Source organism: Pseudonaja textilis, chromosome 7 (assembly GCF_049901715.1).
Source record: "Pseudonaja textilis isolate UNSWEBS1 chromosome 7, rPseTex1.2, whole genome shotgun sequence".
Taxonomy (NCBI): domain Eukaryota; kingdom Metazoa; phylum Chordata; class Lepidosauria; order Squamata; family Elapidae; genus Pseudonaja; species Pseudonaja textilis.
Window position 1 is genome coordinate 34,467,532 of NC_141996.1, and position 26,024 is coordinate 34,493,555.

Sequence of the window (26,024 nt, forward strand, 5' to 3'; positions counted from 1 at the left end):
TTGTTGTCAACTCCTAGGGTGATCACATGACTAGATTTTTTTAAAAATATAAATAATTTAAACAGTCATTTAGAAAAGTAAAACTAGGCAACCTAATTTGGAATGCAGTGCTGCTTGACAATGCTTTTCTGAATGTTCACTGCAACAGAAGGATAGAAGTGGATGAAATTACCAATGGAAATTCTTGAATGTAAATTGATGCCCTGCTTGTGAATCCACAAAGACACTGTTAGCAGACTTTTCTTCAAGTACAGTTTCTATCAACTTTTCCTGTGGTGCTTTGAGTAAATTTTCTGCAACTGTCAATTTTGTATCTTTTAATGGATGATCAAAGAAGTGACAGATCTATTAACCGTGAAGATCAATTAAGTGTAAGTAAGGAAACATAGAGTACACTGAAATGTTAAGACTGGGTTATATTCATTTGTCATGTTCTAACTTATGGAAGACCTTTATTGGATTGTATAGCCATTGTAAATGCAGTGGATGTCTTTAACTGTAAACAATATTTTCACGTCTTTGTGTTTCCAGAATGATGGGACACAATATTATGGGATGATTGTTTAGAAAATCCAAAATGTATGGAGATATTGAATATAAATAGTTTTAAAAACTAATTAGATTTCTATGTGAGAAAAAGAAGCAAAAGCAAAAGTGAAGCAGTGTATCTAAATATAATCAGCTTTCAACTAGTTGGCATAGTAACCGTTATCCTGAAGAACTAACATGTAATAAAAAAGGAAAAAACAATTTAAATAATTAATTGTGTGGTGGTGCTTAAATTACTTCACTGATGGGGGATGAATTTCATAATACTTAACTATAACTAGTATAAGAAATATATATATATTCATTGTTTTAATGCATAATAGAAAATTATTTGGAATATTAAACCCTAACAGTAACTATATATATCATTGTTTCTTGAGATAGTGAGACAGAAAATGTATGGCTTTGCTCATAGTATAGATAAAATCAAGCATTTTATACATTATACTGAAGTCTAAAAAGCTTAAGGAAAGAGGTTTGATCATAAATAAGTGAAATTTAGATCTATATTTATAACATGGTACAATGCAATAATGTACTTAGATTCTTCTAAGATGAATACTAGTAAGAAGAAGCTAATTATAATGGTATTAATAACTTTTGTTTCTAACTATTCAGGGTTGACAAATTAATTATCTGTTCAGCAAAAAAAAAAAAAAGCAAAAAAACCCATCTCAGATTAATTGTATGAGAATTGTTAAAAAAGTAAACAGCAATTCAACCTCCATCCCAATATGGAATACTATCCACCACAATTGTATTGTTCTTGGAACATGGTGCCCAGATCACATATGATTATTTGTTGGGTATTTTTTTTTGAGAGAGAAAGAGTGATGAATCATATGAAATTTGACTTCACACCTTCTTATCAGGCTAATTGTTGGATTTATCTAAAATCAAGAAGAAATGTTTTCTTTCCCAGGAAAATGAGATCACTCTCTGCCCATCATGCTTTCAAATCTTAACAGAAAAAAATACTAATTTTTTTCTATTTCAATGCTTTATTATAAAGCTATATATTTTCATGTACAGCTAGTAAAACACACCAATTCTACCTTCCTTGTTAGTTGCATCTAAAAATACTTGTATTATGGGTCATGTTTGTAAAACAATGGAAAAAGTCTTCATTTAATGTAATAGAACAAGGAAACTATACCCTTATCTAACAGCCTTAAAACTGAAATGGGAGTTTCTCACCTTCTAAATGTTCTTGAATTCTTCAGGCCTTCAACTTGATCGTTATGTTTGGCAAATACACATGGAATGCAACTGAATACCCCAAAGTTCTCATCTCTGTCTTTCAAATGAAAGCTCTGAACATGCTTACCTTCAAGTGAAAAGTCAACTTTGAAATTAAAAAAAAATTAGCCTTTGTCTTCTTGAAACTCTTTTATTTTCCATTTTAAGGTATCAAATATATCAGTTCAAAGATCAGATTCTGAAGAAAAGTGGGAAAGACTCACAAAAAAACTCAACAAGATATCAAAATCCAAAAGGAAAGCTAAAAGGGACAAGTCTGCCTGGAATTTTCAGAATAAAATAATCTTGTTTACAATAGTTCTCTTCATTATCGGTGTAATAAGTTGGACATTATTGTGGCTTTTTATTGGTGAGTTTTTTCCTACATCGCTCATCTATGCTTTGTATTCCAAAGACTCTTTATCATATTTTCAAATCCTTGACATATGCTAAACTGCTTGAGAAAAGTGTTTATAGGTAATGGGATTTCTTAAATGGTCTCCTTAATGGCAGACCAGATCTGTAGGCTATATAGAAAAATTATCCTGGCAAATCAGTTCTGAACTGTTTATGTAAAAATTATAGTGATGTTTCCATGCAGGTGAAAACAAGCTGAATTCAAAGGAGACTTTACTTTTTTACAATGGTAAACTAAAAAGCTGAAGCAGTAGGTACACAAGCCAGGGAACTCCCTTACAAGGGGGAATGAAATAAAGCTTTCTCTAGTTCTGCTTTAGACAAGCAGCAAGTCACAAGTATAGTTTACAAAAGAGATGCTTTCCGGAGAAATTAGGAAGCTGGGTTCTCTTTGCAGGAGGGTTGTGGATATTATTAAGAAGGTCATGATAGACTTAGTGCTTTTCCAGTTCGTAGAGATCTTTTACTGTCAACTTTTTATTTCCATACGGAAAGAGAAAGAAAAATAGCATATACTCATGTTGCCCATTCTGTTTTACAGTTGAGGCAGAAAACAAAGATGCTTTGTATTTTGTGGGACTATTTCGTGTTGCCAACATTGAATTTCTTCCAGAATATCGTCAGAAAGAATCTAGGGAGTTCCTTTCAGTAGCACAGAATGTGCAACAAGTGGTAAGGAAACCGATATACAATGGCACACCATTTTTATCAGTAAATTTGACAAAATAATTAGCTGGATGCATGCATTCACCAGTTTTTTGTGTTCCAACGAGACAATGAGTAAAGGCCCAGGCTACACTATGCCTTTCTCAGGTTGCTTTGCTGGAGGTTATTATATAAATGAGTTTTTTTCCCCAAAGATGGGGGAAGTCTGTTTCAAATGAATACTGTTTTTGACAGGACAATACCTGCTGCTATTTATCAGTTTTTCTCCAGTCAAGAGAATTTGGAATAGCACAAAGGAAAACGAGAAAGGAGTCCTGATCTCCAATAATGAAAGGGTTATCTATATGATGGATACATTCATGAGTCGATCCCATGGCACAATCTGTCCTGTTCCTAAAATACTGTAGCTATATTGTTTATTTATTTTCAATGTAGCCTCCTTTTCTCTTTTTTAACCTGTTCCTATTTATCCTATGTTAAATATGCACCTGAAAGCCATGGCTGATATCCATCACTCCAGATGTTCTTATATCCGTGAATGTGTTTACATAGGTCAACTTTAGAAAAAAAAATCACTGTATGGCAGTATTTCTCATTTGGAAACCTACATTTGGATCTGTGTTCATTGCCTCATATTATTTTCTTATTAGCAATCCCTGGGTTTTTTACAATTTACTTAGTCTCATGCTACTTAATTGTCCCATTTTGAGTATTTCCCAATGTAGTTTATGGCAGACATGAATCTCATCCAGATTACTGAAGGCCTAATTTACATTGGAGGTCATAGTTCAGATATGCTTTTTGTTTGGGGGACAGGGATAACATGATTGAGGAATGCTCACCATCAATTCCTTTTCATGGTCAAATCACTCCCTGTTGGTACTGGAGTTTTCTGGGGCTACCCTCTGCCTTCAAAAGAAGGATCTATTTGATCATTCTGTCTCAGGCACTTGATTGCCTTTGTTGGTGTCCCTGAAGCTCTATAGTAAAGTTTAACTGAGGCTTTAGTTGTTGCTTGGAATGAGAAGGCAACAGCACAGCAGCCTTGGATTGGATTGTGCCTGTGCAGACTCTGTAGCCTATGCGCATTGATCCTGGAGGGGGCCTGGTTTTCAAAGGAAGTTTGGGAGATAAAATGGCACTAGAGCACTACTGAAGGAAAACAAAGAGAAAATCCAACTAAATACAGGTAAGAACCCTTTACTGTTAAGGAATACCCTGTGTCAAGAAGAGTAAAGAGTAAAACCTAAGTATTTTTTCCTCTCTGATTACCTTCACAGATAAGTTTCTTATGACTCTAGTTAAGGTGACTTGTCTCCTGGGACAGGAAGAGCCAACGAAATTGTTATCAGAGTCTCTTTGAGGACTGTGTAAGTCCCATGAAACTGACTGAGAAATAGCTCTTTTGTTATCTGTGAAGAATCTGAGGTTACTAAAATGCAGTCCTTGGGCTTTGAGTTCTGACATTTATGTTTTAGATTCATGTCCCTTCTGGTTAATCAAGGCTCCTCAGAGACAGCACATGGTGGGATACATGTGGTGGTAAGTGCTTGCTTGACGGAGGGGATTGTTTTATCACTTTTGAAGAAATGGTGATCTACCCCTCTCCCCAAGAAGCTACTGCTGGATACAACAGAGTTGGATAAATTCCATCCAGTCTCCAAATTTCTCCTTTGTGGGAAAGTTACTGCAAAACTGGTGAAGTTACAGCTGTAGAGGATCCCTGGAGGAAGCAAATTATTTGGATCCCTTTTGGTGGGACTGCGGTTGCTGGATCTCATTTCTTTTTCTACTGGTTGCAGCAGACCAAGGCTTAAGCACCCCCCTGCCTCTCATCCTACAAGCCAGGATAGGATTGTTTTCGGCAACGGGACCGAAGGCTCAGATCTCAGATCCTGGCTCAGATCTCAGATCCTGAATTCCCCAGCTGCCAAAAACCACGTCGTTCCTTCGAGATTCTCCGCTTGAATTCCCAGGATGTCCATCAGATACTACACAACAAGTTTGTGGTCATCTTGGGAGACTCAATCCAGCGATTGGTCTACAAGGATCTCATTCAGTTGCTCCAGAGTGACTCCTTACTCACTTTGTCATAAATGAAGTTTAAGGGGGAATTCAGTTTTGAAAATGACCACTTAATTGAAGGCATTGTGCTGGACAGCCTACCCAATGGAATCCGTTATCGGGAAGTGCACCAATATCACACCCGTTATCACCTCGTCCTCTTCTACTTCCTGACGTGGATCTACTCAGAATATTTTGAAAGCATCCTGGAGGATTTCCGGGTTGGCCCACAGCCAGATGTTTTGATCCTCAATTCTTGCATTTGGGATGTTTCCAGATATGGCCTGTCTTCCATGATGGAATACCGCAGAAATTTGGAGATAGCCTTCAACAACTTGGACGCTGACTTCCCTCCTTCCTGTTTGGTCATCTGGAACATGACCATACCTCTAGGCCCCAGGATCAAAGGTGGCTTCCTTATACCAGAGCTGCAGCACCTGAGCCAAACTCTCCGCCAGGACATCATCAAAGGCAACTTCCATGGGGCCACCCTGGCCGACCTCCACCTCTTTGACGTGGTGGACCTCCACTTCCGCTTTGATGTGGGGAGCCATGCCAAGCATGGGATCCACTGGAACAATGTGGTGCATCGCCGGATCACCAACCTTCTCCTGACCCATCTGGCCGATGCCTGGGGGTGTGTGGCAATCCCAGAGAAGAATCCCTGGGGGGAACAAAGGCAGGCCATCGGATTCCAAGCTGCCCCCGAGGACATTATAGAATACGGCAAAAGGTGCAGGTGGGATAAGGAAGACACCAAAGGCTTCCAGGAGCATCCCATGCCCACAACTGGATGGCTCTACAAAGAACATCAAGTGACCTTTGCTGACCGTTTTGAAGCCGCCTGGCATTACCCACAGCACCCCAGTTTCTATGACAACTTTTTACTTGTTCCCAACAATGCGGGGTCACCAGCGCCTTTCTCTCAGGATCCCTTTTCATTATGTACTAGATCAGGTTGAGAAGATATCAGTTGCACTTGTCAATGATCTTTTATGGTGTCAGGATTTTTGTGATATACCCATCCTGACCCATCTGGATTTCTTTTGATAGGATTACTCATTGTATCATTCTGAACAGCATAGGGGGTTGGGAATGAAAGGGAGGCATGGTTGTAAGATATTCTCCTATTTCTTTTGAAAACAGTTCCAGTTGGTATCAAGAAGGTGAAGTTATAGACTCCATAGTATTTCAGAGAGTACTTTCTTTCCCTACCCCTATTTAACATATACATGAAACCAATAGGCAACTAGTTTTGAAGGATAATTGAAAGATTCACTAACACAGCAATAATTGTAATTATTATTACTTATTAAAATATGTAATTTCTGGATACTACTTTAGAATTAAACAGTTTGCTGAACCCATGTGAACTAGACCACGGACACTCCAAGAAGAAATACATAGTTGTAAAAAGTGTACATCTCTCTCTGAATAACTCTGGATAAGCTTCCATTTTTAACTAGTGAAAAATAATGGAAAATAGCTTTATTGTAACTTTATTTTTGGATTAACTTATTGTCATGCTTTTTTCCTGAAGTAGTTTTTTTATTGTAGAGAATCCTGAGTGTTTCTGGAAACTCTTAAGTTGTACAAAATTGCAACTGGCTGAAGATGCTATCTGTCTGAAGAAATGACTCTTGGACTAAAATTTAATTAATAATGGATTCCCACTTCATTTCCATTAAATCACGAACTTTTATTTTATTTTAGGCTGGTACAACTTCATTTGGCTTTCCAAATATAGATTTAAGTCACATATAATTAAAAGTTGGCAGAGGAGGGTGGCAGCTTTTACAACCAGGCAAACAAAAGCTGTGATAAGGGTTGTTCTTTACTTTCATAAATGAATTCAGTACATTGTTATAAAAATATTTAATTATTCTTAGAAATCATCACTAATTTTTGTTAAGTATCTACAGTTTAGACTATTCTCAGTAAAATTAAATTGATTTCATGCAAGACAGTCAAACAAGTCTGTAAATGTTCTCTTTCAGATGAATCTGGTGTATACTAAATCTGCTTTCTCAAAATTTTACAAGCAATCCATTGTCTCTGATGTCAGGTGGGACACAATTTATAGTTTGTTTTTTATCCTGTAATGATAAATACATTTTATCTTGTTGCAAGTCAAGTTATCTTGTAAGTCAAGCACAACCTTATAAAATGATTGAATGCCAGCATAAATGTTTCCACCCAGTTAATACATTGTATATTTCAAAAGCTATTAGCATTTACTTTGAATAATGATAGGAGGTTAAATCTTTTAAGTTTATCAGTTTTTTATGTAAGCCAATAAAGTTCTGGGTGGATATCACATATAAAGTCCTAAGTAGCTTGGCATTCAGATAAATACAGGACATTTCTCCTGTCTAACTTTAGCCTGGTATATGCATTGCTAGTGTCCTGAAAATATCTAGATGATTCCAGTAGTGGGATTCAATTTTTTTTACTTCTGCTTCTGTGGGCGTGGCTTGCTGAACATGGCAGGGGAAGGTTACTGCAAAATCTCCATTTCTAACCTCCTTTCCAGCTCCGTTCTCCTGTGCAAGACAACTAAAGAAGACCCAGCCAATCAGCTGGGACTCGGGAGGCAGAGAATAGATGGGGGCGGGGCCAGTCAGAGGTAGTATTTGCCAGTTCTCTGAACTACTCAAAATTTCCGCTACCAGTTCTCCAGAACTGGTCAAAACATGCTGAATACCACCTCTGGCTGATTCCCAATTTCTGTGACATGATAAAACAGTGGCCCCAAAGTTATACTTATCAATGGCAGCTCACACAGGATACATTGCTCCTTGACATTTGTTGGGGCCTCATTTTGCTCCACATTACAAGGTTTTTAAAACTGTATTATCCTGAGGAACATTCAGTCCAGAAGATAGACCTGGACTTCCTCAGTGGATAATCTTTGTTAATTTAGTAAATTAGTTTTATTCCTTATTTTCTTTGTTTGGAAATTGCCTCAGGCCCTTAAAAATAGGATTATACAAGCCACCATATAAATCAATTAAATAAATACAATTTGTTTTGTACTGATTTCAGCAATAACAACAATGGGGGACTTCTTGTCCATTTCTGGATTGTATTTGTGGTACCACAGGCAAAAGGCCAAGTATTTTGTGAAGACTGTGTTGCAGCTATTTTAAGAAATTCAATTCATACAAGCATCACCAATCGAACCTCAGTAGGGAGTCTTCAAGGCCTTGCGGTGGATATGGATTCCATTGTGCTCAATGGTTGGTATTTCTTTTTTCTTTTTAATAAAATTTTATTTGGGTTTTCACACATATAAAATACAAGTAAAACATCTTTTTTGAAAATAGCATGGTCCCAGGTTGAACTTCTTTATACATACACAAAACTCAATTTCGTGTATCCCTGGGGGATCGCTCCTGGCGCCAGAAAAGGTGTTCAAAGACCGCAACAGTCTTCTTCACCTCCATTCGCCCTGTCCTGCCACCGGAAGCCCCATTTTACATTTTCTATATAGTTTTTCCCCTCTTTTAATTTTCTCAATTTTATTTTGATTATCTCATCTCAATTCAAATCATTATATTTATACTTTTGTCTGTTCTGTTTCAATTTCATATTATCTTTTCTCATTAAACAAATTTTCTCCTGTAGTTACTAATTGGAGTATGACACCTTTATATCTTTTAATTACATCCATTCAACTCTTATTTAAACTTCAATATATACCTTAAGGTTATGACCTTCAATATAATACATAATACATAACTTCCAATCAAATTCTGCTTGGTACATTCTTACAATACACACTATATTCTTTAAAAAGAAAAAAGAAAGATTGTAAATATATGTAATTATAAACCTTCATTCCATTCCAGTTCAGTTCTATCATTAATAATCATTAAAATCTTAACATCTTTAACACTTCTTTTCAATTAAATATCATACTTCCTTAAAAACACATATAATCTCCATAATTAATTTTCCCTTATTTCTCTTCACATATGTTTTATAAATCATTAAATATACCTTTTGTTACATTTATTTATTGACAAGCATTCCACTGAATTACAATAGCTATTTTATCTGACATTTTAATCATACACTGTTTCATATTTTCTAAAATTATTTCTATTTCTAATATAACAATACTATCTTATGTACCTTTGCAGAATCCCTTTTTCCATTAAGTTTTCACCCATTAAATAGGCCCTGTTTCTCTATATTTTGCTTCTGTCCTTTATAACTTCTTTCTTTCTTTCTTCCCTCTCTTCTTCTCCCTCCCCTTTTTATCCACTTGTCTCTCTACTTCTAATTCTCTCTTCTGCATTTCCCTCTTCTGTTGCTTTCTGATTTTATACTTATTTTTCACTCTATTTTGGGGGGAGTTGTTTTTCCCAATCTAAGATTACTTGTTCATTAAAGATGGCTTCTTCTTTGTCCCAATCTTCTTGTTCTGCAGGCATTTCTTGTCGTTTCTCATAATTCCAAATCTCCATTTCTAAAAACTGAAAAACGAAGCCAAAAGAACCTCTCCCTTCTTGTGCATCTTCTTTGTACTTTTTAAATTCCATTTTCAGTTCTTCTAAAAGTGGAGCCATTTTAAGCAGCTTTAAACAACCATCCAATTGATTTTAGTCATTCAAAACAATAACCAAGAATCCAGAAATCATCAGGTAATCCAGACAGTCCTGAGTTATATCTCCTTATTTCTTTTTCAGCTTTCTCTTCCTGGGGTTTTTGTTGTGATATTTCAGTTAGAATGTGTTTTTTGGAAGTCTTGTTGAGATTTTGCTGTAAGTTCTTTTTTAATTCCAGGCAGTCTCCTCCCTTCCAGATCCTACCCTTTTATTCTTTTTCTCTCCTTTGCTGTTGGTTGGTTGCTATTTCTAAATCAAGAATTTGTATGTAGTGTCCATTGTATCTGAAGATTTCCTTTTTCTGAGTGCACAACAGTTTTATTCATGGATTGATGGGAACACAAATATGCATGAAAATCATAAATTCAGAGGAATAAAAATTTCAGCCTGCTTCTTAACTTTAAATTATTATGAACATTTATGGCTGTTACTCAAAACAGATCTGATAAGTCTCCTAGATACTTAAACATGTGTAACTGAAGGCTCACTTTTGTTTCAAAAATATAATACTGCTGAAAAATTTGCTGCTAAATATTAGCTGCCAAATCTTGAGAGCTTTTGAAGATTACAGACATTGAGCTTGTTTTGTATGCATTGCCCACTTATCTTCTGATGAAAAGAACTTCCCTTTTTCCAGAGATGATAAATAAATAATTTGTTATGCAAGAACAACTACTCTTCACAGTTGCACAAGAATTCACTTACTGCAATATATATTCTTTTTAGCCAGCAAATTTTAAAAAAATAGTCTGTGTATTTTTCCTGTTTCCTGGGAATTTTAAAAATTACTAAGAAATATTTTCCAACTCTTATCTTAAAACTTATAAATGAGAAAAGAAAGACAATGTATTTCAGAATAGAAATACAAATAATTAATTACAGATCTCTTTGACATCAGTACTTGGAAATATTTTAAAACAGATATAAAAGTTTTAAAGCAAATTGAAAACAATGTAGTAACTATCATAAATGAGCATGCTTTGTCAACAATACATCTGCTTTTGAGTGGATAACTCTCTTAGTTGGTTCTGGGTATAGTGTGTATATACTATATCTTGATTTCATGAAAGAATTTTAAAAGTCACTGTAACATTTTGATTATCAAACTAGTTAACTGGAAATCCTATCTCAATGGACCAGTGGACAAATGTCACAATATTGGGTCTGGGCCCTGTAATCTTTAATAATTAGCAAAAACAGGTTGCATAATAAATTAGGTACAGATAGTACCATAAACATAGAAATAATCATGACTGCCTATAGAAATGGGCTAAAAATAAACCAATAGAATTTAACAGCATCAAATGGAAAATGCTTCACTTTTTAAGAATTTTTTTTTAGAAGAAAGCAAAGACATTTTTTAGAATGAACCAATATTGTTATGTCCTGAGGACTCAAGGAGTTCTCACTCAGGTCCACTCACTTGTGTGGGCGTTATTCCCCCATTCCCATTGGTCAGTTCTCCCCAGCAGCCAGCTATAAAAGCAGGCTGCGGGGTCCAACTGGCTGCTGATTGCTGCGAGCCAGTTCCAGGCTTGGCAAGCACGGTCAGCCCTTTATTTGTAAATAAAGTACTGTTGCACTCATGCTCTGGTTCAGCCTCTCATTGCTCAAACTTAACACTGGCGACGAGGATGGGATGGCTACCAGAAGCACCTTGCAACCGCTGAGTCACTAGCCACCGATCTACAGCCCAGAGAGAGCGATCGGCTGGCAACAAGGGAAACGCTGATCCGCAGCCAGAGAGAGCGGTCAGCTAGCGAAACGAGCGATCAAAAAGAGCAAACGCAGATCCGCAGCCAGAGAAAGCGGTCTGAGTCAAATAGTTAGAAGCGTCTGTAGCCGCTTGTTAGCCTCGCTACGGGAAAGTGAAGCGCTGCGAGCCGCAGCCGCTCTGCATTTGGCGCGAAATTCAAACGGGTGTCATTTGAATTTCGAGCCAGTAGGAATCACAGCACAGCGCTGTAGAGAGTCACTAACGCCCACTTTTTTTTGGCGCGAATCAAGACACCTCCAACGGCTAGCAGCCAACGTGGTAACCCAGAGAGAGAGAAAGAGAGGGTAGCAAAAAAACCTCTCCAGAGCTGATATCACTAGTAACTCACGAGCGTTCGTAGTCCCAGAGAGATTTCTCCCGCAGGTAGCCCAGCCGTTCCAGCACCATGAGTTCCAATCCAGTATTCCCGGCGTTTAAACCAGACGAAGAGAAGTGGGAATCGTATAAGAACCGTTTCAATCATTACATCGATGCGGTCGGCCTGTCGGATGCGGGAGAGCATCGGAAAAATCCTATTTCCTAATCTACTGCGGAGCCACCGTTACGATACCGCTGCAGCACTCGTGGCGCCGAGAGAATTAAAAACGTTCCGTGGTCCGAGTTGCTTGAGATCCTCACAAACCACTATGCTCCCAGGCCTTCACAAATCGCCAGGAGGTTCACGTTCCGAATGAGGAAGCAATCAAGTAAGGAGACCATCAACCAATATATGGCCGCCCTCAGAACAGCAGCCCTGCACTGCGGGTTTGGAACATACCTGGAGGACATGCTCCTCGATCAATTGGTTTGTGGGGTCAAGGATCTCAACCTACAGAGGCGACTGCTAGCTAAAAAGACCTCAACCTCGCGCAAGCGGTAGAGGAGGCCCTAGCAGCCGAGCTAGCTACGAACTCAGCCACCGAAATTCAGGGCCCAAGCGCCAAGCTAGCAGCGTTCCCAGTCCATTCCGAAGAGGTGGAAGCGGAGGAAGGCCACAACGATGAGAACGATGTCCATCGCCTCACCAATGACAGACGGTCGCAGGTAGGGGCCAAACAAGAATACACCGGTCCACCCAAGCACATCACCCTGTGCCTAGCCTGTGGGGGATCACATCAAAGGGCCACCTGCAAGTTTAAAGGAGCCGTTTGCAACAACTGCCATAAGAGGGGCACATTGCGAGAGTCTGCCAAGCCCCCAAAGCGCTGCACAAAGACCCCCGTCCTCGCACTCGGGACCACAGAGGCAAGTATTAAACTGTCGCACGCACCGCCTTGCCAGGCGTACTTGCCACTCTGTTAGTAAAATTTCTCTCTCCGTTTCCCTAGAAGGTAAACCGTGCCACATGGAGGTTGACACAGGGTCAGCGCTCTCAATAATCTCGTGGAACACCCTCAAGAGACTCCACCCCAGCCTATCTACTACCCGGCTGCAGAGATGCCAGTTCGGTCTGAAGGACTACCAGGGGAAGGCCATTCCGTGATCGGCAGAGGCAAGTTCTTTGTCAGTTTTAGAGCTTTTAAAGGCCACCTACCTCTAGTGGTAGTTAACGGCAATCTACCCACCTTATTGGGGCTCGATTGGTTTCCCCACCTCGGCCTAGGGTTAACAGGAGTCCATGCTGTCTCAACCTCAGACACTGACTCCTTATTCGCTGACTACGCAGATGTGTTCAGCGAGGAGCTGGGGTGTTATAATGGAACCCCCATCTCGTTCACCGTTGACCCCCAGGCAGTCCCAATCAGATTAAAACCACGTAGAGTTCCATTTGCTATTCGACCAAAACTAGACGCTGAATTGGATAAACTACTAAAACAAGGGGTCATTGAGCCAACAGATTTCGCCAAGTGGGAGACGCCCATTGTCACACCCTCAAAAAGATGGTAGCCTGAGAATTTGCTCGGACTACAAGACAACAATCAATAAATATTTACAAGTTAGCGCCTATCCCGTGCCCGTCATTCAGCACTTATTGCACACATTCGAACCGGGCAGTATTTTTGCTAAATTGGACATGTCTCAAGCATATCAACAGTTCCCTGTTGATAACCAAACAGCGGAACTTCAGACCATCGTCACTCACAGGGGTGCCTTCCATGCAAGCGTCTCCAATTTGGCGTAAGTGTTGCCCCGGTATTTTTCAATCCCTCATGGAGCGGATTTTACAGGGCCTCCTGGTGTAGTACCCTACTTGACGACATCTTGGTCTCGGCCAGGGACAGACCCCAACTCTTCCAGAGAGTGCGAGCAGTGTTAGAGAGGTTCAGACAGCATGGCCTCAAGTTAAAAAAAGAAAATGCGCCATTGCCACTAGACAGGTGGACTTTCTGGGTTATAAAATTGACGCCTCTGGCATTCACCCCCTGGAGTCCAAGGTCAGGCGATCCACGAAGCTCCCACACCGACCTCCAAAACGGAGCTACAAGCTTTCTTGGGACTCCTAAACTTTTATGCATCCTTTTGCCCCATAAAGCCTCAGTAGCCGAACCCCTACACAGATTACTAGACAAAAAGTCACCGTGGCACTGGGGGCACAAAGAAGACCAGGCGTTTAACGCTGTCAAATCACTACTTACGTCAGAGGCAGTGCTCATCCAATTCGACCCCAACCTTCCTTTAGTACTGGCAGCAGACGCATCCCCTTTTGGAATTGGGGCGGTCCTTAGTCACCGACTCGCCAATGGCGCCGAGGCCCCCATCGCCTTTTTCTCCAGGACGCTCTCGGCCACGGAGCGAAATTACAGCCAAATAGACAAGGAAGCCCTAGCAGCTGTTGCAGCCGTGAAAAAGTTTCACGAATTCCTTTTTGGCCACTTCTTCGAACTGGTCACCGACCATAAGCCCCTCCTGGGCCTACTGGCCGGCGACAAACAGACACCTCAAGTCCTCTCCCCTAGGATGACAAGGTGGACGCTTTTCCTAGCGGCCTACTCATACAAACTTATCCACCGCCCGGGCAAAACTCTATCCCACGCTGACGCACTCAGTCGCTGCCCCTTACCCGCTCCGGCTGAAGACCCAGCTCCTGTCAATGCCATTTTTGAAATCACCCAGTTGGACCTGCCCATCACCACCCTTGACATCGCCGCCAAAACCAAGGCAGACCAAACGCTCGCCCAGGTGCTCGACTGGGTGAGGAGGGGGTGGCCGGGAGGCAATGTTGATAACAAATTCGCACCCTTTAAGACTCGCATGAGGAGCTGTCCAGTTTGCAGGGTTGTCTACTGTGGGGCACTCGAGTGGTCATTCCGACCTCGCTGCGTACCCGAGTCCTGGAGGCGTTGCACGAGGGACACCCCGGCATTGTGAGAATGAAGGCGTTGGCACGCAGCTACGTGTGGTGGCCGGATCTAGACGAGGACATTGTCAATTGGGTAAGTTCCTGCAGCATTTGCCAGGAATCCCATCCTGCTCCCCCATCGCCACCCCTACCAGATGGGAGAGCGCCAGCGCCCTTGGTCTAGAATCCATATCGATCTGGCCGGCCCGTGCATGGAAAGATGTTCCTAGTGGTCGTGGGACGCTTATTCCAAGTGGATAGACGTGGCGCAGCTATCCACGACCACCACACTAGCAATCACCAACGTGTTAACGCGCCTGTTCGTTACCCATGGACTACCCGACTCCTTGGTCTCCGATAATGGCCCACAGTTCGCATCAGTAGAATTCAGCCGTTTGAAGCCAACCTAGGCATTCGCCACATTTTAACAGCCCCATTTCACCCTGCGAGTAATGGGTTGGCTGAAAGGGCCGCCAGGACCACCAAAGAGGCCCTCGCTAGGTTTGGCAGAGATGACTGGCACCACAAACTCTCACGGTTCCTGATGAGCCAGCACTCAACCCCTGTGCAGTCACCAATAAGTCCCCAGCGGAACTTCTGATGGGCCGGCGCCTGAGGACTGTATTAGATAGACTGCACCCACAATACTGCCCTGACTCTCCCCTCGCTTCCACTTCGGGGTTAGACATTTTATGTTACAGGAGCCGATATTCGCAAGGAATTTCGCTGGGGACCCACTTTGGATTCCGGCGAGGTCATCGCCGCCACCGGGCCGAGATCATATAGAGTCAGGCTGGAGGATGGTCGCGTCTGGAGGAGACACATAGACCAACTCAGAAGGCGCCTCAGCAACCTCGCAAACAAGAATCCAGAGTCTCCAGTCGAAGGGGAACCGTCCCATCCGCCACCCAGCCACATCGCACCCAGTGACCAGTCTGCGCCAGCGGTCGCCCGTCAGCCCAAACCCGGACAACAGCGCCCAGAGAGTTGATCAACCGGATCCAACCCACGAGAGTTTGACTCCAGAAACCAACCCGGTGGTTTCCGAGGATGCCCAGTCCAGAGAGAGTGTTGGAGACACTATGCCAGCTCAACCGTCACAGACTGATACCGAACAGTCAGACAATGTTCCCGAGTTGCGCCGCTCCGGCGCCAACACAAACCCCCATCTACCTCAAGGACTATGCGTGTTCGCATCTGGGGGAAGGGGTGTTATGTCCTGAGGACTCAAGGAGTTCTCACTCAGGTCCACTCACTTGTGTGGGCGTTATTCCCCCATTCCCGTTGGTCAGTTCTCCCCAGCAGCCAGCTATAAAAGCAGGCTGCGGGGTCCAACTGGCTGCTGATTGCTGCGAGCCAGTTCCAGGCTTGGCAAGCACGGTCAGCCCTTTATTTGTAAATAAAGTACTGTTGCACTCATGCTCTGGTTCAGCCTCTCATTGCTCAAACTTAACAAATATAATGGAATATCAAGGGTGATAGTAGAATGGGCTAGCCATGGGTGAAGGCAATGGGGGTGCCAGAAATGACAAAGAAGCTATTGGCAGTTGACTTGCTGCTCTCTCTATACCAATTAGTTCTTTGATAGTTAGTGGTATAGTGTGGTAATACAGAGGTCCTTTATTCCAACCCTTTGCTCAGGCAGAAAACATCTATACCATTTCAGAGAAACGGTTGTCAATCTCTTCTTAAAAAGTATTGGAGCATCCACAACTTCTGGAGGCAAGTCATTCCACTGATTAATTGTTCTAAGTATCAGAAAATTCTCCTCAAGTTTTAGGTTGGTTCTTTCCTTGATTGTTTTCTAATCCGCTGCTTGTTGTCCTGCCTTCAGGTGCTTTGGAGAATAGGTTGACCCTTTCTTCTCTGTGGCAGCTGCTTCAATATTGGAACACTGCTATCATGTCACATCTATATTCCAGTCAATGTCTTGAATACTCTACCTGACTCTGTGGTTTCTTCCCCAAACCCCAAAAACTTTAACCTTAGACTGTCTACTATTGACCTCACCCCTTTCCTAAGAGATCTGTAGGGGGCGTGCATAAGCGCACCAATGTGCCTACCGTTCCTGTCCTATTCTTTCTTTTAATTTTCTTATATGTACCCATTTCATGTATTCATAACTATGTATATACTTATACCTATTATCTTGTAAGTGATTGACAAATAAAATAAATAAAATAGTTTTTATTTTCATTGAAATAGACATACCCAGTTCCTGCAACTGTTCTTTATATGTTTTAGCCTCCAGACTCAGGCAATTAAAGAGTAATATGTTTTTGGTTTTAAATATGTTTAGAAACTGAGTTCTACCAAGTGAAATGAAAGGAATTGGGAATGAAACATTGCTATGAAATTATCACACAAAACAAGGCCAGGACCTGATCTCTTTTGGTACAAAATGCAGGGTACGGTTTACTGAGTATAAAAAAATGGAAATCAAATTCCAAATTAATTTAGAAAAAATAGTCCTAATCCTAATATACAGTGGAGCCAAACACAAACTTTATGGGCTTCTCTTTACTGAGTGGGTTCAAATAGCATCATAAATTCTTATGTGATAGTACAAAATACATTTTCTTGGCTTCTCGGGTTCCAAATCTATAACATTATATACATACGGTATGTATTGTCAACTGACTATTTATTGCAAACTTTGCTTAAATATAAGCATATTTATTAGGTTTTTTTCCCCCCAATGTAGTTGGGCTTCGATCGGATTACTCTTCAACAACAGGAACAGGTACATTACTGGGTTTCTGTCATAAGTATTGTTCTTAACCTCCTTTTAACTGAGAAGTGTATGTTAAAGTTACAATTGCAGTGATTTACTTACCAAAACACTATTTTTCTTTATGGTTTATTTATTAACCTTTATATTTTCATAATGATTTTGATTGTCCAAAATACTTTACAAAGCATAATCCTTATAAAGATGCTAGAGATTTGATGTTTTAAAATATAGTTTATATTGTGTGTTAAACCTGACTACAGTATAAAGAGACAATCAACAGAAAGAGCAGCATATGCAGTCTGAACAGATATCAGTTCTCCATAGTATATCATTAGAGGCTTCAATAATTCAGAATTTCTCCATTTCCACCATTCCTGTTCCCCAAGATGCTTTTTCAACAGGCAACTGGATTTCCCTGTTTTTCTTTGAAGACATTTCACTTCTCAACCAAGAAGTTTCTTCATTTCTGATTGGATGGTGGGGAATGGAAGGATTTATATTCCTTGCAGACAGCTGGTCATACGCATTCTTAAAAGGAGTAGTAACTGAAGATCAATATTAATCTACATAAATCATTCATGCCTTTGGAGCACAATTGTGAAAGCCAATGTCTTGATTTCCTTTTATATTGAGGCAGGATATGCATGACAACTAGATTAAAATACAGGTACTCCTTGACTTATGACAACCACTGGGAACAGAATTTCATGGCAAGGCAGTTATTAAGTGAGTCACATTTATTTTATGACCTTTTTTACTATGGTTGTTAAGCGAATCACTGCATTTGTTAAATTAATCATGCATTTGTTAAATTAATCATGCATTTGTTAAATTAATCATGCATTTATTAAGTGAATCCTGCTTCCTCCATTGACTTTGCTTGTGGAAAACTGAATAGAAAGGTTGCAAATAGCAAACATGGGACCTCAGAACACTTGTAGTGCAATATTTCTTCTGCCATCTTGATAATTTTGACTGTGTCCCACATAGACACTCATATCTATATAACAGTGGTGGGATTCAAATTTTTTTACTACCAGTTCTGTGGGCGTGGCTTGGTGGGCATGGCAGGTGAAAGATATTGTAAAATCTCTAGTGAGGGGTGGTATTTGCCGGTTCTCCGAACTACTCAAAATTTCCACTACCGGTTCTGTAGAACTGGTCAGAACTTGCTGAATACTACCTCTGCTATATGAGTATATTCTAATTATGTGTACCCCTTTCCTCTCTTTTCCTTTCCCCACCTCTCCCCTCCTCACTCTCCTTTCCCTTCCTCTCCTCCCTTCCTCTCATCCCCTCCTCCCCTCCCCTTCCCTCTTTCTCAAAATCAAAATGGTAAACATCAAGAATACTTCAATTATTTTTGCAATCAATCTGATCTTGTGATCAGCCAAACTTTTATAAAGAAAAATTGTTAATGGAAGCAGTTACACTGTCATTTTTATCAGTGACATAAGAAATTCTACGTTAAATGTGGGTTGTGCATAGTATTTGTAGTGGAACAATTGGTAAATGAAACGAGCGCGAACTATTTCTGCAGGTGCAAACTGCATCTATGATCTGCATGCAGATCGCTTGCATCAACATTTTCCATTGGACTTTTTGGAAACATCAGGAAGGGTGATCTGTTATCTTAAACTGACTGCATTGGTTGGCTACTTAATTCGCCTTTCTATAACATCCATTCGGATTGAAGCAGACAACTGTATTAGTGATTCATTGACCATTTATGACTCCCTAATGCCAATAAAGAGTAAGATATTATATCGGTAAGTAGTCTTTTCTAATAAGGATTTTAAAAAAAAACATTGCTAAGATTTTTTAAAAATCAACAATCTCAGAATTTCTGCACTTCATATTCTGTGGTAATAAATAACTGTCTCCATTGCAATTAGATTAAATGTTTAAAAATTCACAATGTATTAAAACTATAGTTGGCTTCATGAGTGAATTTAATTATTAATATATATTAGTTTTTTACCCTGCCTTTATTACTTTGTTAGTAAGTCAAGGCAGGGCACATACTTCCTTTCTCTATTTGCCTGTAACAAGAACCCTCTGAGGTGAATTGGGCTGAGAGAGTGATTTAGAAGCTCTTAAGCCACTGTCAAGTCAAATATATCTGTTATATCATCTGTAATATTTTTTCTAAAGTATGTTGTTCAAAACTATAAGGATTTTATATTTGTTTTTATGAAAAATGTATTTTTATCAATTAGCACAATTAATTAACCAACAAATTAGGAGGGAATTTTCTAGGATAGGTGTGAAAGGTATTTAATAATTTCTCTAATATCTATTCATGTATAACAAATTGTTTTATTTCAGAATATGTGAACCTTCCAATTCACTGGTATCTTTTGTTTCTACAAATAATATGATGTTAGTTATGCTGAAGTCCACACAAGTGAGGCAAATGAAAGAATTTCATGGCTATTTTGAGATCGTTCCACAAGAAAGTGGGTATTTTGTTTCTTTTTTTAAAAAAAGAATATGGAAGTGTGGTCATATTACTTAAATTATGTTGACCTTGAAAGTAGTGCATTATTCATGGCAATTTGTTTTATAATGTCTGGCATACCTTTAGTTCCTCTCCAACTTTTTTCGTGTATTCTTTTCCTTGTTTCACTTTCAATGAGTTTTTCTGCTTATAACTTCAATAGCCTAGCTGCACTTACACCCATAACTCATCCATGTCATGCTACATTATCCCACTAGATGGAGGAGTTGTACCAGATTAATTTGTCTACTGACATCACTGAAAGCTGATCCATATCAGATCAGACCTGGTTAGGATTTTAAAACAATATAAGTAGGAAAAGCATGGCTCAATAGAGAATACTGGGAACTGAAGACAGAAATATAGAAACAGATTGAGAAAACTGACCATGTCATAATAGGGGCAGAGCTTGAATTAAGAGAGTATTGATCTTTAAACACTTGTTTTATTCAATTGCTTATTGGTAGTTTAATACCAATAAACTAATTCTGCCATGCTATCTTTAGCAATGGTGATTTTCCAACATAGCACAGGAAGTCAGATAGCTTTGGGTATCTTTTTTCTATTACATTAATCAATGACTCCTCCATAAGTCTTGTAATTTCTTTATTTTCCTTACTATCACTTCCTTTTTAAAAAAGTATGGTATTTAGCAGCTTAAGAGATCTTTTTATCGTGGTTACAAAACTATGGATGTTATGTCTGTCATATTTTTTCATAACCCAGGTAAAGGCAGTTCTTAGTTTTCAACAGCATTTATTTAAGATACTGTGTTGCATTTGGTCTACCCTTATCGTTGCAGAACAAGTAAGTGTTGTTTGTTGCTGTCTTAGTTCTCCTACTAGACTTTTTCCTGTTTTTATTATTTCCATTCTTTATCATGCTGAAATCTATGTAAAACAGTAGAGAATCAAATCAATAATCTAAAAAATAGTAGTGTAACTGTGGCTCTTTTGGGGGGCTAATTCTTGGTTTTCCAACCGTATAATAATAAACAGGACCATTCACTCTTTTTTCAGAATGTGGAAACACTATATTAGTATTAGGAAGTTCCGGATTTGAAGGGAGAATCATAAGTCCCCATTATCCCAGCTACTACCCTCCAAAATGCATTTGCATGTGGACTTTTCAGGTAATTTAAAATCTCATCCTTAGAGGACTTTCCCAAACACACTTCCCCATGTTTGGTGTCAGTTGGAAATAGAACTCTCTGTCTCTTTAGTGAGATAAAGTTGCAAGTCTGATCTCTTTGATCTCTGCACAAAGCTTTAATGTCTCTCCCACTCTGGGTTTTTTTGTGGTCAAATAGCTGTGATGGGAGATGAAAGGTTTCCTTGTGAATGAGGAAAACTGCACCTGTTCTTTAATTCTGCCAGCTTAACTTCTGTCTTTAAGCACTCAGAACTGGCTGATTAAATTAAGCTTCTGCCTTAGGGTATTGTTATATTTAAAGTATGCATGTATGTTGTGTTGGTTGAAAATCCTCCTGAGCTTTTCAGATATTCCTGCTACATTTGGAACAACAAAAGTTGCTTCATTTGTTGTTCTCTTCTTTGTGTGTTTTGGAGGAGCTTTTACTGGGTCTTTTTCTGGATTTGATGAAGGCCCAGTTGGTATAGCCACAAGCTCTAAGGGCTTCCTTGATGTCTTTTAGTTCTTTTTCTTTTCTCTCTTTGCTAGTAGGCAAACCTTCAGCCCACTCAAGGGCATTGCTATGTATAAGACTCCGAAAAGAGATCCTACTAGCAGTTATAAAAAAAAAGGGTCACTGGTTTCCTGCAACAACTACTGAAGGATAACGCTATTGACAAGCCACAATACTTGCAACATTGCAACACTGTCATTTTATATGTTTCAGGCATATCTGAAAAGTTCAGGAAGATTTTTAACCAACACAACATACATGCATACCAGTGGTGGGATTCATTTTTTTTTTTACTGCCAGTTCTGTGGGCATGGTTTGGTGGGTTTGGCGGCGGAAGGATACTGTAAAATCTCCAGTCAGAGGTGGTATTTGCCAGTTCTCCGAACTACTCAAAATTTATGCTACCGGTTCTCCAGAACTAGTCAGAACCTGCTGAATACTACCTCTGATGCACACTTTAAACCCAAGAATACACTAAGGCAGAAGCTTGTCTACCCCAAGGATAAAATACCCAGACAGAAAGTGAACAATGTGATTTATGCAATACAATGCAATGAGACATGTGCAGATCTGTGTATTGAAAAACAAAACAATTACTTCACAAATGCATGTCACAACATAGGAGTACAAACCCATCAGGACAAGATTCAGCAGCCACATTTGAAAGATAAAGCATCTACTTTTGAAGACAGCAAAGTCCACATTCTGGACAGAGGGGACCACTGGTTTGAAAGATGAATAAAAGAGGCCAATTATGTTAAAATTGAACAGCCCTCTCTCAATAGAGAGGGACCACCTATCTTTTGTTGATGACACAAGTCCTTTCAGTAGCTCCAAGAAAACACTCATTTCCTCTCTGATTCCCATGATCCTGAGGACACAGATACAACCCCCAAGGAGCCTCAATGACTCTCAGAGAACTTAATGTCCCACCTTCAATGTTTAACACACTGATGATTGCAAGGAATATAAATCCTTCCATTTCCCCATTTCCTTCCATTTTTGGATGGGAAGCGAAATGTCTTTAAGAAAAAAAAAAGCCCAGTTGCCTTTTTAAAAAGCACCTTTGGGACAACCATGACCTGAATGACTGAGAATCTCCATAGACATTGAGTGGCTCAAAGTCAACCAGTTGGCTTCACGCCCAGGGATGAACTAGAATTCATTATTTCCTGGATTCTATCCTGATGCCTTAATACTACACCACATTGGCTTTCTATATTCTTTCATAGACATGTGGAAATAATATGGAACAACGAAAGGCTGGCAAAATATAAATGGAGACAGAACATTTTCCCCATTACACACTGGGACTTTTCGTTCCAAGCACTATTAACTTCCACTGCAGCCATTGCTAATAGATACATAAAATGGTGTTATATATGTTCTAACTTATCCCCATTTTATTCTTATGGTATATAAAATAAACTTCTGATAAAAAGTATTATTTCTACACAGTAAAAGTTGCCAGAAAATTGATTCCCTTTTGTAAAAAAAAAGACAGATTTTAAAAAATTCTTTCTTAAAACCAGGCTCCTCAGAAGAATTTGGGTATTGCACTGATGTTTCATAATTATATAATCAGTGAAAAAAGCATTAAAGGCTGTGAACATGGATGGTGGAAAATTAATGAGCTAATGTAAGTGTATTCATATACTATAAGTAGTTTAATGGTGCAGGAATGAAAAGCAATGAAAAATTTGGCATATGAAATAATACACTTAATGAGTTTTTAATGTTACAGTTATAAAGACATAGTTTGGCAGATAAGGAAGGGTCAGTATGTCCTTGTGTGATATTTGTGTAGAGAAATTTAAATTAGTCTTATGAACCCTTAGAAGCATGTTCTACTGTACAAGAAAGGAAACTATTATATATTAAAACCTATAATTATTATGATTTAATTATTTATCAAGCAAAGTATTGTTTGTCCCAATAGATAAGTTAAGTAAGACATGTATAAAACACAAAAACACTTTGGGAAAAAATGCTAGGTGAAAGATGAGAATTTGATTCTTATTGATTTCTCATCCATACATTAAGACAGCAGGAAAATGAAAGAAAGTGGGCGCAGACTTGAAGTGGAATAGAATAAAAAGCTGTCTTCAGTTAGGGAAATACAGAAGAGAGGACTTATGGTGATTACAAAGGAGAATGATGGAAACCTTTAGGGAATAAAATAGAGCACTGCAGAGAACAGTCTACAGCTAGGTGAAGTTCTTGGCATGTAGACTTAGAAATGAGGTAATGCAAAATCATACTGTAACTATATTTTACTGTTCACTTGTTCACAAGAGATGGTCTGCATAAGTTTATATAATCCATTTTGCAGGTATTGTGGCTACTACATTGATCATCAAACAATATTCCGTGTGGCAAACTCGGTGGTTAATGTGGAATTTCAGTGCAGCTCCAAGTTTTCTGAACAGCCTTTTCTTGTGGAATATGGAAGTTACAATATTAGCCAGCGTAAGACTGACTGTAAAAATTACTAGAAAACTTTACTAGCCTGCAGATGTTGTATACAGCTATAAAGATAATATCTTTTCTTAGCTTCTACTCAATCAAATCATCAACAATTATAACTAGCACTTATAATTAAGAAAACTTGATATGATAGAGACAAAAGATGTGTAACTGTATATGGCAGCAAATTGTTATTTCAGAAATTAATCTGCTAATATTGGAATGATTTGATGATCAGGTGGAAGGTTTTGATTCATTTGTGTTAGTCCCAATGCATGTACCTCAATTATAGCTACACTCCTAGATAGTTTAAAAATCTAGCATAGCATGAGAACTAAAACTGTAACATATAGTGGGTATAAATCAAATTGCATGTTAATAATAAAAATATAAATAATTAGTTCAGTTGAGATTATTATTAACTTGTATTTTTCTTTAATATTTTTTCATTGACATGTGGACAGATGAGCTGAGTATTGTTGCTAGATGTGCTGAATAATTGGGAAACACTGTTGCTCATGTTCATGTGAAGGACCACAATGAGGAAGAAGATCTCTCAGTCTAAAATAGATAGATGAATAGAAAAAAAATGATTTTCATGTCAGTCATGATCTTTTGCAGAACTCAAGTGACCCCACTTGAGAATGGCCACTCTAATAATACTGAATTAGTTTTGTGATTCTTTGAATATCTATCAGTGCACCCATAGAAAGATATATAATTTATTACTGAAATTAGATTAGAGCAGGGGTGTCATATTCAAGGCCTGGGAGCCAGGTCCGGCCCATGGAGTGCTTTGATCTAGCCCGTGGGGGCACCCTGGAAACAACAACCAGCCCATGGTGCTTCTACCAGCCTGCAGTCCTCCCAAGCTCCATTTTCGCTGGCAAAGGGTTGCAGGAGGCTGTGGCATCCTAAAATGGAGCTCAGGAGCCCATTTTCACTGGCAGAGTGCTCAGGCTACCACAGGCACCCCCAACACGAATGATGGCTGCACCCACCCTGACCATGTCCCCTGATGCCCACCCTTCGAACACAACCTTGATGTGGCTCTCAATGAAATTGAGTTTGACACCCATGGATTAGAGCGTAGAAATGGAGATCAGAAAGCTACAGAGAGAAGAAAATTGGAAATAGATACTACTCAGAGAGACATACTTGATCTACATACATTTCTTCGATACATTGGGCTTCTTCATACAAAAAATCAAGTTCCATATAGTGTATATATATGAGGAAAGGTGAATTACAAATGAATCCTGAAAATAAATGTTTCAGCTTCTACTACTATGTTCTCATTTTTACAGCAAGTTAGAAATAGTATTACTACAACTTTATTAAAAGGAATATTCAGGAGGACAATTACTCCTTTGAAATTAACAACAATAGTGCTAGAATACTATTTAATCATGTCTATATTTGGTGTTATTTTCTTAAAGCTCCTACTTGCTTTCTCATAACTTGAACTTTAATATGAGAACAGGAAGTTTATAAAAAGTCTGAAATCACTGTTGTTCTGTCTTTTATAATTACTGACTGAATGTATAAAGACAGACAACTCTACAAAATCTTCCATACAAAGTTTCTTTTTGGGTCACCAGGCATCCTCAAATATAACTCACAGTTACGTTGAGATCCATCTAATGTCTAATTCTTTGCAGAGCTGACTTCATAGTGTAAAAAGACAGTTCTCTTCATCCCATAACAAAGGAGCCAAGGGAGCCAGCATGCAAGGAAAGGGAACAAGGGCTTCCCCCAACCCAACCAAGGGTCAATTCAGTGACCAATCAGGATTACAGATGTGACCACATGACATGGACTATATTTCCCATGATGCCTTAACTACATACCATGATGCATTCCGTTAAGGGGACAGCTCCTAATTCCTAACTAACTATCCCACTTCCCAAATAACTATATACTGTCTGGATAGCACAACTGTCTTTTTTTTCTTTTGCCTTTTAGCTTGTGCACTTGGGTCTTTTGAATGCCACAGCGGGTTATGTATCCAACAAATTCAGCTTTGTGATGGAATCAATGACTGCTTTGATGAAAGTGACGAATTGTTTTGTGGTTAAGTATCTGCAGTATGCAA

General features: G+C 39.2%; 1 protein-coding gene and 1 pseudogene across 1 annotated transcript in view; both read left to right on the forward strand.

The window, feature by feature from the left end:
• Nucleotides 1-320: 320 nt before the first annotated feature.
• Nucleotides 321-5,897, forward strand: LOC113436230 (PC-esterase domain-containing protein 1A pseudogene; annotated as a pseudogene).
• TMPRSS7 (transmembrane serine protease 7) overlaps nucleotides 2,811-26,024 on the forward strand; it is a 33,948-nt gene continuing 10,734 nt past the window's right edge. Inside the window, exons 1-10 of the mRNA XM_026700865.2 lie at nucleotides 2,811-2,877; nucleotides 6,933-7,000; nucleotides 7,981-8,174; nucleotides 17,289-17,327; nucleotides 18,859-19,087; nucleotides 19,647-19,777; nucleotides 20,838-20,950; nucleotides 22,996-23,102; nucleotides 23,796-23,932; nucleotides 25,895-26,002. Coding sequence (XP_026556650.2) covers nucleotides 6,933-7,000; nucleotides 7,981-8,174; nucleotides 17,289-17,327; nucleotides 18,859-19,087; nucleotides 19,647-19,777; nucleotides 20,838-20,950; nucleotides 22,996-23,102; nucleotides 23,796-23,932; nucleotides 25,895-26,002 — 1,126 coding nt within the window. The 5' untranslated portion in view covers nucleotides 2,811-2,877. The remainder of the gene's footprint in view (nucleotides 2,878-6,932; nucleotides 7,001-7,980; nucleotides 8,175-17,288; nucleotides 17,328-18,858; nucleotides 19,088-19,646; nucleotides 19,778-20,837; nucleotides 20,951-22,995; nucleotides 23,103-23,795; nucleotides 23,933-25,894; nucleotides 26,003-26,024) is intronic.